The following is a 16,500-nucleotide window of genomic DNA, read 5'->3' as shown; positions in this document are numbered from 1 at the left end:
TTTAGCACATAATCAAGATGGCATCGACAGAGATGGTCGCCTCGCTTCGAGTCCTTAGAAAACTATGCAGTATTTAGTTTGTTTTATGTATTATTTCTTACATTGTTACCCGAGGAAATATTAAGTCTTATTACATACAGCCGCGAAGAACTATTCGATATAAGAGCGACGTCAACTTACCAACATTACGACCAGGAATACGACTTTCCCGAAGCAGATCCTCTGTCTGGACCACCACCACCCAGGACAATGGATCTAATTCCAGAAGCCGACCCAAAACAACGACGCCGCAGAAGGGGCCTCCTGGTCAGGCTCCGTAGACGTGCACATCGCCCACCGCTCCCAAATACAAATATACTACTCGCCAATGTCCAGTCTCTTGACAACAAGGTAGATGAAATTCGAGCAAGGGTTGCCTTCCAAAGAGACATCAGAAATTGTAACATTCTCTGTTTCACGGAAACATGGCTCTCTCGGGATATGTTGTCGGAATCGGTTTAGCCACCGGGCTTCTTCATGCATCGCGCCGACAGAGATAAACACCTCTCTGGGAAGAGGAAGGGCGAGGGTGTATGCTTCATGATTAACGACTCATGGTGTAATCATAACAACATACATGAACTCAAGTCCTTCTGCTCACCTGACCTATAATTCCTTACAATCAAATGCCGGCCATATTACCTGGTCATATTATTCTCGTCAGTTATCGTCACAGCTGTGTACATTACCCCTCAAGCAGACACCAAGACGGCCCTCAAGGAACTTCACCTTACTCTATATAAACTGGAAACCATATATCCTGAGGCTGCATTTATTATAGCTGGGGATTTTCACAAAGCAAATTTGAGAACAAGGCTATCTAAATTCTATCAGCATATTGATTACATTATGCGCAGGGGTAATACACTCAATCACTGCTACTCTAACTTCCGTGATGCATACAAAGTCCCCCCCCCCCTCCTTTCGGCAAATCCGACCACGACAGGTGCATCAAAGCTGGAACGGAGAGACTGAAAAACAGCTTCAATCTCAAGGCCATCAGACTGCTAAACAGCCATCACTAACTCAGACAGGCTGCTGCCTACATTGACACCCAATCACTGGCCACTTAATAAATGGATCACTATTCACTTTAAACAATGCCACTTTAAATAATGGCACTTTAATAATGTTTACATAGCTTACATTACTCATATCATATGTATATACTGTACTTTACCATCTATTACACCTTGCCTATGCCAAAAAGATCATCTTTCTCCTACTGTCTTATAGGCAGAAACTCAAACAGGATGTACCAGTGACTAGAACCTTTCAACGCTGGTCTGACCAATCGGAATCCACGCTTCAAGATTGTTTTGATCACGCGAACTGGGATATGTTCCGGTCAGCCTCAGACACAAAATGTATGTGGAAGGGTCTACAGGAAATCACGGACAACAAAAAGAAAACCAGCCACGTCACGGACACCAACGTCACGCTTCCAGACAAATTAAACACCTTCTTTCCCTGCTTTGAGGATAATACAGTGCCACAGTCTCGGCCCGCTAACAAGGACTGCCCCCCCCCCCCCCCCCCCCGCCTTTCCTTCTCCATGGCTGACGTGAGTAAATCATTTAAACGTGTTAACCCTCACAGGGCTGCATGTGCAGACCAGCCGTCTGGTGTGTTTACGAACATATTCAATCACTCCCTATCCCAGTCTGCTATCCCCACATGCTTCAAGAAAGCCACCATTGGTCCTGTACCCAAGGCAGCAAAGATAACTGAACAAAATTACTACCGCCCCATAGCACTCACTTCTGTCATCTTGAAGTGCTTTGAGAGACTAGTCAAGGATCATATCACCTCCACCTTACCGGCCACCCTAGACCCACTTCAGTTTGCATACCGCCCCAACAGCTCCACAGACGATGCAATCGCCATCACACTGCACACTGCCCTATCCCATCTGGACAAAAAGAATACCTATGTAAGAATGCTGTTCATTGACTACAGCTCAGCATTCAACACCATAGTACCCTCCAAGCTCATCATCAAGCTGGAGGCCCTGGGTCTCAACCCCGCCCTGTGCAATTGGGTCCTGGACTTTCTGACGGGTCACCCCCAGGTGGTGAAGGTAGGAAACAACATCTCCATTTTGCTGACCCTCAACACTGGGGCCCTACAAGGGTGCGTGCTCAGCCCCCTCCTGTACTCCCTGTTCACCCACGACCGCGTGGCCATGCACACCTCCAACTCAAATCATCAAATTTGCAGACGACACAACAGTAGTGGGCTTGAATGCCAACAACGACGAGACAGCCTACAGGGAGGAGGTGAGGGCACTCGGAGTGTGGTGTCAGGAAAACAACCTCTCACTCAACGTCTACAAAACAAAGGAAATGATCGTGGACTCCAGGAAACAGCAGGGGGAGCACCCACCCTATCCACATTGAAGGGACAGCAATGGAGAAGGCAACTGCACAGCCCTTAACCGCAAGGCTCTCCAGAGGGTGGTGCTGTCTGCACAACGCATCACCTGGGGCAAACTACCTGCCCTCCATGACACCTACAGCATCTGATGTCACAGGAAGGCCAAAAAGATCATCAAGGACAACAACCACCCGAGCCACTGCCTGTTCAGACCGCTACCATCCAGTATAAGGGCACAAGGCGAGACCCAAATGCAGACACAGGAGGCAGCTGGTTGAGCTCCGATATTTATTATGACAAAAGGGTTAGGCAAAAGGCAGGTCGGGTACAGGCGAAACCAGGTAACCATAAACCAGGTCAGAGTCCAAACGGTACAAGATGATAGGCAGGCTCGAGGTCAGGCAGAGTGGTCAGGCAGGCGGGCTCAGAGTCAGGACAGGCAAGGTTCAAAACCAGGAGGGCGAGAAAAGAGAGACTGGGAAAGCAGGAGCTGAGAAACAAAAACGCTGGTTGACTTGACAAACAAGACAAACTGGCAAAGAGAGACAGGAAACACAAGGATAAATACACAGGGGGAAAATAAGCGACACCTGGAGGGGGTGGAGACAAGCACAAGGACAGGTGAAACAGATCAGGGCGTGACATCCAGAAGGCGAGGTCAGTACAGGTGCATCAAAGCTGGAACGGAGAGACTGAAAAACAGCTTCAATCTCAAGGCCATCAGACTGCTAAACAGCCATCACTAACTCAGACAGGCTGCTGCCTACATTGACACCCAATCACTGGCCACTTAATAAATGGATCACTATTCACTTTAAACAATGCCACTTTAAATAATGGCACTTTAATAATGTTTACATAGCTTACATTACTCATATCATATGTATATACTGTACTTTACCATCTATTACACCTTGCCTATGCCGCTCGGCCACCGCTCAACCATATATTTATATGTACATATATTTAGATTTGTGTGTATTAGGTAGTTGTTGGGAAACTGTTAGTGCAGTAATATCTAACAAGTAATCTATTGGAACTAGAAGCACAAAAGCATTTCGCTACACTCGCATTAACATCTGCTAACCATGTGTATGTGACCAATAAAATTTGATTTGATTTGATTTTGATTTGATGTGCCGAATACAACAGGTGTAGACCTGACCGTGAAATGCTTACTTACAAGCCCTTAACCGACAATGCAGTTCAAGAAATATAGTTAATAAAATATTTACTAAATAAACAAAAGTACAAAAATTATATCAAAAAGTAATAATGCAATAATGAGGCTATATACAGGGGGTACCGGTACCGAGTCGATGAGTGGGGGTACATGTTAGTCTAGGTAAATTGTACATGTAGGTAGGGGTAAAGTGACTATGCATAGATAATAAACAGTGAGTAGCAGCAGTGTAAAAACAAAAGGGGGGCTGGGGATTGGGGGGGCAATGTAAATAGTCCAGGTGGCTATTTGATTAATTGTTCAGCAGTATTATGGCTTGGAGGTAGAAGCTGTTAAGGAGCCTTTTGGACCTAGACTTGGCGCTTTGGTACCGCTTGCCGTGCAGTAGCAGAGAGAACAGTCTATGACTTGGGTGACTGGAGTCTTGACCATTTATTGGACCTTCCTCTGACACCATCTAGAATATACACTACTGTTCAAAAGTTTGGGGTGACTTAGAAATGTCCTTGTTTTTTAAATAAAATCAATTTTTTTGTCCGTTAAAATAACATAAAATTGATCAGAAATACAGTGCAGACATTGTTAATGTTGTTGAACGCTGAGCTGTGGTCAATGAACAGCATTCTCACATAGGTGTTCCTTTTGTCCAGGTGGGAAAGGGCAGTGTGGAGTGCGATTGAGATTGCGTCATCTGTGGATCTGTTGGGGCGGTATGCTAATTGGAGTGGGTCTAGGGTTTCCGGCATGATGATGTTAATGTGAGCCATGATCACTGGCCAGTACGGAGAAATAAGTAAAACCACAAGTCCAAATCCCTATCTTCATCCATGGCTAATTTAGGAAAGGGACGATTTTAGCTAGCTAACAACACAACATTTTAGCTAGGACAACAACACAATAAGATGCAACAATTCAAATTGTTTCTGTCAATGACATATTTCTCTTCATGCGATGTGATAGGAGTAAAGTCAAATCTAAACTGGCTTCCCTTGAGACTTTTTTTGGTGTGCAAGGACCATTCACAGCTGAGCTCACTCAGTTTAGCTTAACGCTGATTGGCTATTCTTTCCCTTGCATTCAATGTTTTGGGCGGCAACAATGTCATACTCTTTATGACCAGACAGAATCAGATAGATGATTGTACCCTGATGAAGACAGCTTGCCTGTCGAAACGTTGGTAATTAAATATTTTTGCATCTGAGCTCCTAGAGTGTGCGGCTCTCCTTTATTTTCTAGTTTTCTACTCCGCTAGCCAGCACCTCGCCTACATAGGTGTGCGTTTCTTTTTTCTTCTAGAATCAGATAGATGACCATCACGGGGCGCTGTTTTTCTCACTCTGATGCTTTCTCAGGTGAGATACTGTGCATTCAGCCTTTGCGAATTGAAAAAAAATTATGAAAACACAGAGAAACTATATATAAATGATTTTTTATGTTTATTTCTTTAAATTTTTTGGGGAGAAGTCTGGCTTCCCTTGGCATCCATAGAAGCAATGCAGCATAGCAATATGATGTCTTTGTACCATAGAACTAATATAATAATTCCAATAGTAATTACAATCAAGATGATTTCCTTTTGCAAGTGGTAATGAATGAGGCCGTAAATTATGTTCTACAGACCGTTGCATAGCCCCTACAGTTCCAACTCTCTGAGAGACTGACTGTTATCCACCACAGTGCATGGTAAAGGATACTCAAAATCATCATCATCATCATCATCATCTTCCTCTTCATAATAATAGCACTCCTTCTTCAAGCAGCGGAAGCAGAACTCCTTTTGGCAGTGTGGACAGATGATATTGGAGCATCCCTCTCCAGTGTGAGTGAGGATGGCCTTACAGTGAGGACAGGCCCTAAAGAAGGGGCATCCCTGGGCTGAACTGCTTGGATCAACTATGACCTCTGGGGAGAGGAGGGCAGCCCTGAGGGCACAGCCTGGCAGAGGGCAGGAGAAATGGACCCCTTGACCCTCCAGGGTTCCTCCTGACTGGTGCCACTCTCTCCCACAGGCCCAGCAGAACTGGTAGACACGGCGCAGGGCCTCGGAGCAGCGCTGACACACAGCACACTGACCTTTGACCTTTCTGGCCCCAGCCTGGTGGCACCTGGGGCACTTCAGTGGGGTTGGCGGAAAGGACTGGTGAGGCGGGGAAAGAGAGAGACATATGTCATAAACCATTAGTTGTGAGATAAAGATGAACAACCTATTGATTAAATTGTCTGTAAATAGTGTGGGTCAATAAACATATCACATTTTGACGTGTGCACATAACACATAGCCATTGAAATGCTCAACCTTACACTGTGGACAAGAATACATCTTAATAACTTAATGCTGTCCTATAGTGGCTCTGGACAGCCCGACTTGATTGGCACCAAAAATAGTGAGTACAAGGCGCTGAAGCCGTACTTTGTCTCTGTGGAAGTGTTACACAGCTTACCTGTGCGAGCAGGAGTGAGCCACTCATTATCAACTGTCCTCAGAGGCTAGGGAAATAGAACATTACAGTAAAGAGGGTCAAGTGAAATTAGGTAGATGTATTCTAAGTAAAGGGCTCTTCTATTCTATGAAACTTCCAGGAACATGCCTTTTTATTGATTGCTATATTAACCACATTTAAAGAGATTCCTTGTGAAGATGCAGTACATACTGTCATTTCAAAACACATATCTCATGAATCAAAGAACACAGTTCAAAGATTGATTATGAACTACTTGATTTACTTGGACGTACACTCCTTATTAGACATCGATCTATCAATCTGCAAACATACCAATGACATACAATCATTTTGTATTACCTTTTAATCATAAGTCAGTCCCAACAGAAAAAACGTCAACTCGTCTTCCTTTCTCTTCACGAATCCACTGTGAGAGGACGATATGTGCTTTTGCATTTCATTTCACAGAGCGGGGGTAATTCCAGGACTTGAACTGAAAGTTACTTGACATGGCCATTACATTTTCACTTTCACTTTGAACAAACTGGGTCTAACGCAGAGTGATCTTGCATTTTTGTTCACTACTACACCACCATACTTTCTGAACCCTGTAATACATACATGACACCCTGCACATTTATAAACTCTGGTAATTACAGTACATACAGTATACATTTATTTCCTGTTGCTGTGAACATGAATTGTTAAAGTGCCATTGGCTCTTTCCATTAACTTTTAAAAGTGTAGTTGAACACGAGAGAGAAAGAACTGCGGGTTTTCAGTGAATTTATGTAAATCATATGGTTTATTTTAATTTCCTGAGGTGCAGGAACACTCTCAGTGACAACAGAGTGATCAAATTAAGATATGACACCTGTAAAACTTTTGAGGTGCCAGTAGCCTTCCTATCAGTCTCTCTGTTGGCTGCTTCTAGGCTGAGGTGCCAGTAAAAGCAATGCTGCTGGCTCCCTCTAGTGTTGTGTAGCATCTACAGCCGGACTTTTATCAAATCAAATTTTATTTGTCACATGCGTCGAATTCAACTGGTGTAGATTTTACTGTGAAATGCTTGCTTACGAGCCCTTGCCAATGATGCAGAATTAAAAAATAATAACACAAAATAGTAACAAAAGAGAAATAATATTAAATACACAAGAATGATGCTTTATACAGGGAGTACCAGTACCAGATCAATATGCAGAGGTACAAGGTATTTGTGGTAGAGACAGTGAGCTCCAAAAGTATTGCGACAGTGAAAATGTTTTAGTTGTTCTGGCTCTGTACTCCAGCACTTTGGTTTTTTAAATGATACAATTTCATTTGAGGATATTTTCATCTATATCGGGTGAACCGCTTAGAAATTACAGCACTTTTTGTACATAGTCCCCCCATTTTAGAGGACCAAAAGTATTGAGACAAATTAATTTGTAGTGTATTAAAGTAGTCAAAAGTTGAGTATTTGGTCCCATATTCCTAGTACGAAATGACATCTTGTGACTCTACAGACTTGTTGGATGCATTTGCTGTTTGTTTTGAATGAATGAATCGTGAATAACGATGAGTGGCATAAATGTCATACCCCCCAAAAAATGCTAACCTCCCCTGTTGTTGTAATGGTGAGAGGTTAGCATATCTTGGGGGTATGATATTTATATGTCTAACATTCTCACTCATCATTATTCACAATTCATTACGGATTATCCCTAATCACGATAGCATCCACATTAATGTAAAAATGTTAGAAACATATTCTATTCTTATTTACACTAAAACTGAATCCAAAATGAACAAAACATTATTTAACATTTCTATTAGGCACAAAATAATCTGAAACACAACCTAAAACAAACAGCAAATGCTGACTGCATTTGCTGTTTGTTTTAGGTTGTGTTTCAGATTATTTTGTACAAGCTTGATATAATCATTGCGTGCTAGGAATATGGGACCTACTAAACTTTTGACAACTTTAATACACATCAGTCAAGTTGTCAAATCAAATCGTATTGGTCACATACACATATTTAGCAGATGTTATTGCAGGTGTTGTAACGGCAGTCTACGTCATCCTCCTCCTCAGACGAGGAGAGGCGAGAAGGATCAGAGGACCAATGTGCAGCGTGGTAATTAGACATAATGAATTTAATCAAACAAAACACTATACAAAATGACAAAACACACTAACCGTCACAGTCCCGTGTAGCACCAACACTGACACAGGAACAATCACCCACAAACAAACAGTGAGAACAGCCTACCTTAATATGGTTCTCAATCAGAGGAAACGTCAAACACCTGCCTCTAATTGAGAACCATATCAGGCAACACATTTAACCCAACATAGAAACAGACAAACTAGACACACAACATAGAATTCCCACCCAGCTCACGTCCTGACCAACACTAAACAAGCAAAACACATACGAACTCTGGTCAGGACATTACAGGTGTAGCGAAATGCTTGTGTTCCTAGCTCCAATAGTGCAGTAGTATCTAAAACAATTCATAACAATACACACAAATCTAAAAGTAAAGAATATTAGATCGAGCAATGTCGGAGTGGCATTGACAAAAAATCTGTAGAATATAATACAGTATATATATATATGAGATGTGTAAAGCAGTATGTAAACATTATTAAAGTGACTAGTGTTCCATTATTAAAGTGGTCAGTGATTCCAAGTCTATGTACATAGGGCAGCAGCCTGGAAGGTGCAGGGTTGCATAACCGGGTGGCAGCCGGCTAGTTATGACTATTTAACAGTCTGATGGCCTTGAGATAGAAGCTGTTTTTCAGTCTCTCGGTCCCAGTACTTTTGGTCCCCTAAAATGAGGGGACTATATATAAAAAGTGCTGTAATTTCTAAACGGTTCAGCCGATATGGACGAAAATACCCTCAATCGTGATCACTTGATTTTTGTAAAGTTCATGCAGTCGACATGTATGTGCAAGTCGGTAAATTCTGATCCCCATAGTGCAACACATTTTGAAAGACGGTGACCAACAATGTTCACTGATTTGACAAAAGTGATCTGCTCGAACACGCCCATTATGTACAAATTAATATGATGTTTAAGTCTCTCTCCCCAATTTATTGTACACACATATTTTCAGTTTGTGAGTGTGTGAAATGGGGGTTGGAGACATCTTTATTTTTTCCCCAAGATGGCGTAGCAGTCGGACGTCTGTTTATCTTATCCTGTGTCTTATCCTGTGTAAATAGCCGTTTTTTCGTATATATTTTAATCTCACTTTCTATCTACGAACTAAATATACTTTCCTGCAACCCGCCTCACCCAATGTGGTACGGATCTGCTATTTTTATTCCTTATAACTGGAACCTCCATCAGGAGCTAGCCAGCTAACTAGCTACTAGTCTTTGTTAGCCACGGCTAGCGGTCTTCACCTTTAGCTCTGACAACAGCCAGCTTTAGCTCGGACAATACCTGCCAGTCTGCACAGCGCGCTATCAACCCAGAGCATTTCGGACTGCTTCTCTCTACCACATCACCGGATTCCTGCTGCTCTGGATCATTACACCGGACCATCGCAGCTAGCTAGCTGCAACCGAGTGGCTAGTGTTAGCTAACGCCTCTGTCCTGAAGCAAGCACCAGTTAGCCTTGAGCTAGCCTCGAGCTAGGCCCATATACCAGCTAATTCTTGGGCTACAATACCTCTTTGGCCAATTGGCCTGGACCCTTTATTGTCGACACAGAGCCCCGCCAATCCATTTTGCCTTGTCTGCCGACGTAATCGTCCGATGTGGTTTCAACAGGCTTTTCCGTTGCGATGTCGCCGAAGACCCATCTGCTAGCCCCGGACCGCTAGCTTTCTGAACGCCGTGTCTCCCACTCGCCTAGCGTAGTAGTGACTACCAAACGTCTCCCTGACTTACCTATTGCTGCTCATTGGACCCTATGATCCCTCGGCTACACAGCTGATGCCCCCTGGACTGTTTCAATAACACGGTACCTCATTTTGCTTATCTGTCGGCCCCAGCCTCAAACTCAGGTCCTGTATGTACCTAACTGACCCGCTCTGCCCATTCATCGCCATTTACCCGTTGTTGTCTTAGCTCTCCCGATCAACACCTGTGATTGCTTTATGCTTCTCTCTAATGTCAATATGCCTTGTCTACTGCTGTCTTGGCTAATTCTTATTGTTTTATTTTACTGTAGAGCCCTCAGTCCCGCTCAACATGCCTTAGATAGCACTTTTGTCCCACCCCCCACACATGCGGAGACCTCACCTGGCTTAACTGGTGCCTCCAAAGACGAAACCTCTCATCGTCACTCAACGCCTAGGTTTACCTCCACTGTACTCACATCCTACCATACCCTTGTCTGTACATTATGCCTTGAATCTATTCTTCCACGCCCAGAAATCTGCTCCTTTTACTCTCTGTTCCGAACGCACTAGGCGACCAGTTCTTATAGCCCTTAGCCGTACCCTTATCCTACTCCTCTGTTCCTCTGGTGATGTAGAGGTTAACCCAGGCCCTGTAGCCCCCAGTACCACACCTATTCCCCAGGCGCTCTCATTTGTTGACTTTTGTAACCGTAAAAGCCTTGGTTTCATGCATGTTAACATTAGAAGCCTCCTCCCGAAGTTTGTTTTATTCACTGCTTTAGCAACACTCCGCCAACCCTGATGTCCTAGCCGTGTCTGAATCCTGGCTTAGGAAGGCCACCAAAAATTCCCGAAATTTCCATCCCCAACTACAACATTTTCCGTCAAGATAGAACTGCCAAAGGGGGAGGAGTTGCAATCTACTGCAGATAGTCTGCAGAGATGTGTCATGCTATCCAGGTCTGTGCCCAAACAACTCGAGCTTCTACTTTTAAAAATCCACCTTTCCAGAAATAAGTCTCTCACTGTTGCCACTTGTTATAGACCCCAATCAGCCCACAGCTGTGCCCTGGACACCATATGTGAATTGATTGCCCCCCATTTATCTTCAGAGTACGTACTGTTAGATGACCTAAACTGGGATATGCTTAACACCCCGGCCGTCCTACAATCTAAGCTAGATGCTCTCAATCTCACACAAGTTATCAAGGAACCTACCAGGTACAACCCTAAATCCGTAAACACGGGCACCCTCAGATATCATCCTGACCAACTTGCCCTCTAAATACAACTCTGTTGTCTTCAACCAGGATCTCAGCAATCACTGCCTCATTGCCTGCGTCCGTAATGGGTCCGCGGTCAAACAACCACCCCTCATCACTGTCAAACGCTCCCAAAAACACTTCAGCAAGCAGGCCTTTCTAATCGACCTGGCCCGGGTATCCTGGAAGGATATTGACATCATCCCGTCAGTAGAGGATACCTGGTTATTCTTTAAAAGGGCTTTCCTCACCATCTTAAATCAGCATGCCCCATTAAAAAAATGGAGAACTAAGAACAGATATAGCCCTTGGTTCACCTCAGACTTGACTGCCCTTGACCAGCACAAAAACATCCTGTGGTGTACTGCATCAGCATCGAATAGCCCCCGCAATATGCAACTTTTCAGGGAAGTTAGGAACCAATATACACAGTCAGTTAGGAAAGCAAAGGCTAGCTTTTTCAGAACATAAATTTACTTCCTGTAGCACAAATTCCCCCAAAATTTGGGACAATGTAAAGTCCATGGAGAACAAGAGCACCTCCTCCCAGCTGCCCACTGCACTGAGGCTAGGAAACACTGTCACCACCGACAAATCTACGATAATCGAGAATATCAAAAAGCATTTTTCTATGGCTGGCCATGCTTTCCACCTGGCTACAACTACCCCGGCCAACAGCTCTGCACCCCCCGCAGCAACTTGCCCAATCCCCCCCCACCCGCTTCTCCTTCACCCAAATCCAGATAGCTGATGTTCTGAAAGAGCTGCAAAATCTGGACCCCTACAAATCAGCCGGGCTAGACAATCTGCCACAATTGTTGCAACCCCTATTACTAGCCTGTTCAACCTCTCTTTCGTATCGTCTGAGATCCGTAAAGATTGGAAAGCTGCCACGGTCATCCCCCTCTTCAAAGGATGAGACACTCTAGACCCAAACTGTTACAGACCTATATCTATCCTGCCCTGCCATTCTAAGGTCTTTGAAAGTCAAGTCAACAAACAGATACCCGACCATTTCGAATCGCACCGTACCTTCTCCGCTATGCAATCTGGTGTCCGAGCTGGTCACAGGTGCACCTCAGCCACGCTCAAGGTCCTAAACAATATCATAACCGCCATTGATAAAAGACAATACTGTGCAGCTGTCTTCATCGACCTGGCCAAGGCTTTCGACTCTGTCAATCACCACATTCTTATCAGCAGACTCAATAGCCTTGGTTTCTCAAATGACTGCCTCGCCTGGTTCACCAACTACTTCTCAGATAGAGTTCAGTGTGTCAAATCGGAGGGCCTGTCTTCCGGACCTCTGGCAGTCTCTATGGGGGTGCAACAGGGTTCAATTCTCGGGCCGACTCTTTTCTCTGTATATATCAATGATGTCGCTCTTTCTGCTGGTTATTCTCTGATCCACCTCTACGCAGACAACACCATTCTGTATATTTCTGGCCCTTCTTTGGACACCGTGTTAGCAAACCTCCAGACGAGCTTCAATGCCATACAACACTCCCTCCGTGGCCTCCAACTGCTCTTAAATGCTAATAAAACTAAATGCATGCTCTTCAACCAATCGCTGCCCGCACTCGTCCGCCCGACTAGCCTCACTACTCTGGACGGTTCTGACTTAGGATATGTGGACAACTACAAATACCTAGGTGTCTGGTTAGACTGTAAACTCTCCTTCTAGACTCACATTAAGCATCTCCAATCCAAATCCAATCCAATTAAATCTAGAATTGGCTTCCTATTTCGCAACAAAGCCTCCTTCACTCATGCTGCTAAACATACCCTCGTAAATCTGACTATCCTACAGATCCTTGACTTCGGCGATGTCATTTACAAAATAGCCTTCAACACTCTACTCAGCAAATTGGATGTAGTATATCACAGTGCCATCCGTTTTTTCACCAAAGCCCCATATACTACCCACCATTGCGACCTGTATGCTCTCGTTGGCTGGCCCTCGCTTCATACTCGTCGCCAAACCCACTGGCTCCAGGTCATCTATAAGTCTTTGCTAGGTAAAGCCCCACCTTATCTCAGCTCACAATAGCAACACCCACCCGTAGCACGCGCTCCAGCAGGTATATTTCACTGGTCATCCCCAAAGCCAACTCCTCCTTTGGCCGCCTTTCCTTCCAGTTCTCTGCTGCCAATGACTGGAACGAATTGCAAAAATCACCGAAGCTGGAGACATATCTCCCCACTAACTTTAAGCATCAGCTGTCAGAGCAGCTTACCGATCAATGCACCTGTACACAGCCCATCTGTAAATAGCCCACCAAACTTCCTCATCCCCATATTGTTATTTATTTTTGCACCCCAGTATCTCTACTTGCACATCATCATCTGCACATCTATCACGCCAGTGTTAATGCAACATTTTTATTATTTTGCCACTATGGCCTATTTATTGCCTTACCTCCCTAATCTTACTACATTTGCACACTGTATATAGATTTTTCTATTGTGTTATTGACTCTACGTTTGTTTATCCCATGTGTAACTCTGTTGTTTTTGTCGCACTGCTTTGCTTTATCTTGGCCAGGTCGCAGTTGTAAATGAGAACTTGTTCTCAACTGGCCTACCTGGTTAAATAAAGGTGAAATAAAAAATATATATAATGAACAACTGTTAAAAACAATGGCAACACTGCCATGTTGCACTAAGCCTTGCTGCTCCCATTAACATCGACGGGGCTGTAGTGGAGCGGGTCGAGAGTTTCAAGTTCCTTGGTATCCACATCACCAACAAACTATCATGGTCCAAACACACAAAGACAATTTTGAAGAGGTATCGACCGGTTGCATCACCGCCTGGTATGGCAACTGCTCGGCATCCGACCGTAAGGCACTACAGAGGGTAGTGCGTACGGCCCAGTACATCACTGGGGCCAAGCTTCCTGCCATCCAGGACCTATATAATATGCGGTGTCAGAGGAAAGCCCATAAAATTGTCAGAGACTCCAGTCACCCAAGTCATAGACTTTTCTCTGCTACTGCACGGCAAGCGGTACCGGAGCACCAAGTCTAGGAACAATTAATAAAATGTCCACCGGACTATTTACATTGACACCCCCCCTCCATTTGTTTTGTACACTGCTGCTACTGCTGTTTAATATCTATGCATAGTCACTTCAGCCCTACCTACATGTACAAATTACCTCAACTAACCTGTACCCCTGCACACTGACTCGGTACCGGTATAGCCTCGTTATTGTTATTTTGTGTTACTTTTTATAATTTTTTACTTTACTTTATTTGGTAAATATTGTCTTAACTCTTCTTGAACTGCACTGTTGGTTAAGGGCATGTAAGTAAGCATTTCACGGTAAGGCCTACACTTGTATGTGACAAATAAAGTTTGATTTGATTTTGATTTGTTGGCTCCGCCATTCCCTGGTTGCTAAAATTCTAATAGTGGCCTAATTTCAATTCATGTGACAAAACAATCAATGTATAGACAATCATTGTAAGGGAAAGGGAGATACCTAGTCAGTTGTACAACTGAATGCCTTCAACTGAAATGTGTCTTCCGCATTTAACCCAACCCCTTTGAATCAGAGAGCTGCCTTAATCGACATCCACGTTTTCAGTGCACGGGGAAAAGTGGGTTAACTGCCTTGCTCAGGGGAATAATTACAGCTTTTTACTTTGTCAGCTCGGGGATTCGATCCAGCAACCTTTCGGGTACTGGCCCAACACTCTAACCACTAGGCTACCTGCCGCACCTTGTACCATCTAAACCGCTGTGAAATATATTTTCCATAACCAAAAAGATTGTATTTTCAGCTGTTTAAAGCTGGTGTTCAAAACCGAAAGCAAAAGACGCAAAAAAAGAAAATTAGGAACGAGATGCATAGAAATAGCATACATAGAACAGATCTACCACTTCTTAGACTTGCTTTCAATGAGAATGACATTGCTATAACACACATTTCTATGTGAATTTGGTCTTGTCGCCCAAAAAGTTACATATTGCAGCTTTAAGCGAGTATGTGAGGCACAGAAGTTGGCCATTTGAAAGCATCACAACCATGATGTATGATGGGAGAATTGTGACTGACTGATTGCCAAATAATAATAATTATTTATGATGCAAGGTGATTTGTAGATCTTTCAGTCGGCAGTCATCTGCAGTGTCGAACAAGACCGTTCGCCTCGCCGAGTTCTGCTAGGACCAAACCAAACGTAGTATGCAGACGCCTTAACCCCTACACTTACCCTACCCTTAACTAACTCTAACCCTCACCTTAACCACTTTAAATGAAAACTTCAACGACGTGATGTCAGAGTTGGACGTTCCAAGGACCCCGGATAGCAGGGCCCGATAGCAGGGCCTTTCAGATTTATATTGAAGAAGCAGTTTCTACATATACAGCGCATTTGGAAAATATTCAGACCCCCTCCCTTTTTCCACAATGTGTTACGTTACAGCCTCAATCCAAAATGGATTAAATAAATAAAAATCCTACTTAATCTACATACAATAGCCCATAATGAAAAAGTGGAAACAGGTTTTTTGATTTAAAAAAAAATGTATTAAAAATAAAAAACATGAATACCTTATTTACATAAGTATTCACACCCTTTGCTATGAGACACGAAATTGAGCTCAGGTGTATCCTGTTGCCATTGATCATCCTTGAGATGTTTCTACAACTTGATTGGAGTCCACCTGTGGTAAATGCAATTGATTGGACATGATTTGGAAAGGCACACACCTGTCTATATAAGCTCCCACAGTTGACAGTACATGTCAGAGCAAAAACCAAGCCATGAGGTCAAAGGTATTGTCCATAGAGCTCCAAGACAGGATTGTGTTGAGGCATAGATCTGGGGAAGGGTACCAAACATTTCTGTAGCATTCAAGGTTCCCAAGAACACAGTGGCCTCCATCATTCTTAAATGGAAAAAGTTTGGAACCACCAAGACTCTTCCTAGAGCTGGCCGCCCGGCAAAACTGAGCAATCGGGGGAGAAGGGGCTTGGTCAGGGAGGTGACCAAGAACTCGATGGTCACTCTGACAAAGCTCCAGAGTTCCTCTGTGGCGATGGGAGAACCATCCAGAAGGACAACCATCTCTGCAGCACTCCACCAATCAGGCCTTTATGGTAATGGTCAAACGGAAGCCACTCCTCAGTAAAAGGCACATGACAGCCTGCTTGGAGTTTACCATAAGGCACCTGAAGGACTCTCAGACCATGAGAAACAAGATTCTCTGGTCTGATGAAACCAAGATTGAACTCTGTGCCTGAATGCCAAGCATCACGTCTGGAAGAAACCTGACACCGTCCCTATGGTGAAGCATGGTGGTGGCAGCATCATACTGTGGGGATGGTTTTCAGCGGCAGG

The 16,500-nt window shown here is 43.9% G+C and overlaps 1 protein-coding gene across 1 annotated transcript; it reads right to left on the bottom strand.

The window, feature by feature from the left end:
- Positions 1-5,039: 5,039 nt before the first annotated feature.
- On the bottom strand, positions 5,040-6,551 carry LOC120044298 (E3 ubiquitin-protein ligase RNF144A-like). The gene is made up of 3 exons (XM_038988909.1): positions 6,400-6,551; positions 6,040-6,085; positions 5,040-5,735 (listed from the first exon to the last, which is right to left on the bottom strand). The coding sequence occupies exons 2-3, from the start codon at positions 6,064-6,066 to the stop codon at positions 5,232-5,234; spliced, it is 531 nt and encodes a 176-aa protein (XP_038844837.1). The 5' UTR covers positions 6,067-6,085; positions 6,400-6,551; the 3' UTR covers positions 5,040-5,231.
- Between the last annotated feature and the right edge of the window lie 9,949 nt (positions 6,552-16,500).

Source organism: Salvelinus namaycush, chromosome 3 (assembly GCF_016432855.1).
Source record: "Salvelinus namaycush isolate Seneca chromosome 3, SaNama_1.0, whole genome shotgun sequence".
NCBI lineage: Eukaryota > Metazoa > Chordata > Actinopteri > Salmoniformes > Salmonidae > Salvelinus > Salvelinus namaycush.
Note: the sequence above shows the minus strand (reverse complement) of the source record. Positions and strands in the feature narration are given on the sequence as shown.

Bases quoted from the DNA above. Each gene is read 5' to 3' on its own strand.
- LOC120044298 (XM_038988909.1), bottom strand. From the start codon at position 6,066: ATGAGTGGCTCACTCCTGCTCGCACAG. The intron at 5,736-6,039 runs GTAAGCTGTGTA...CCGCCTCACCAG, and splicing joins GCTCACTCCTGCTCGCACAG to TCCTTTCCGCCAACCCCACT.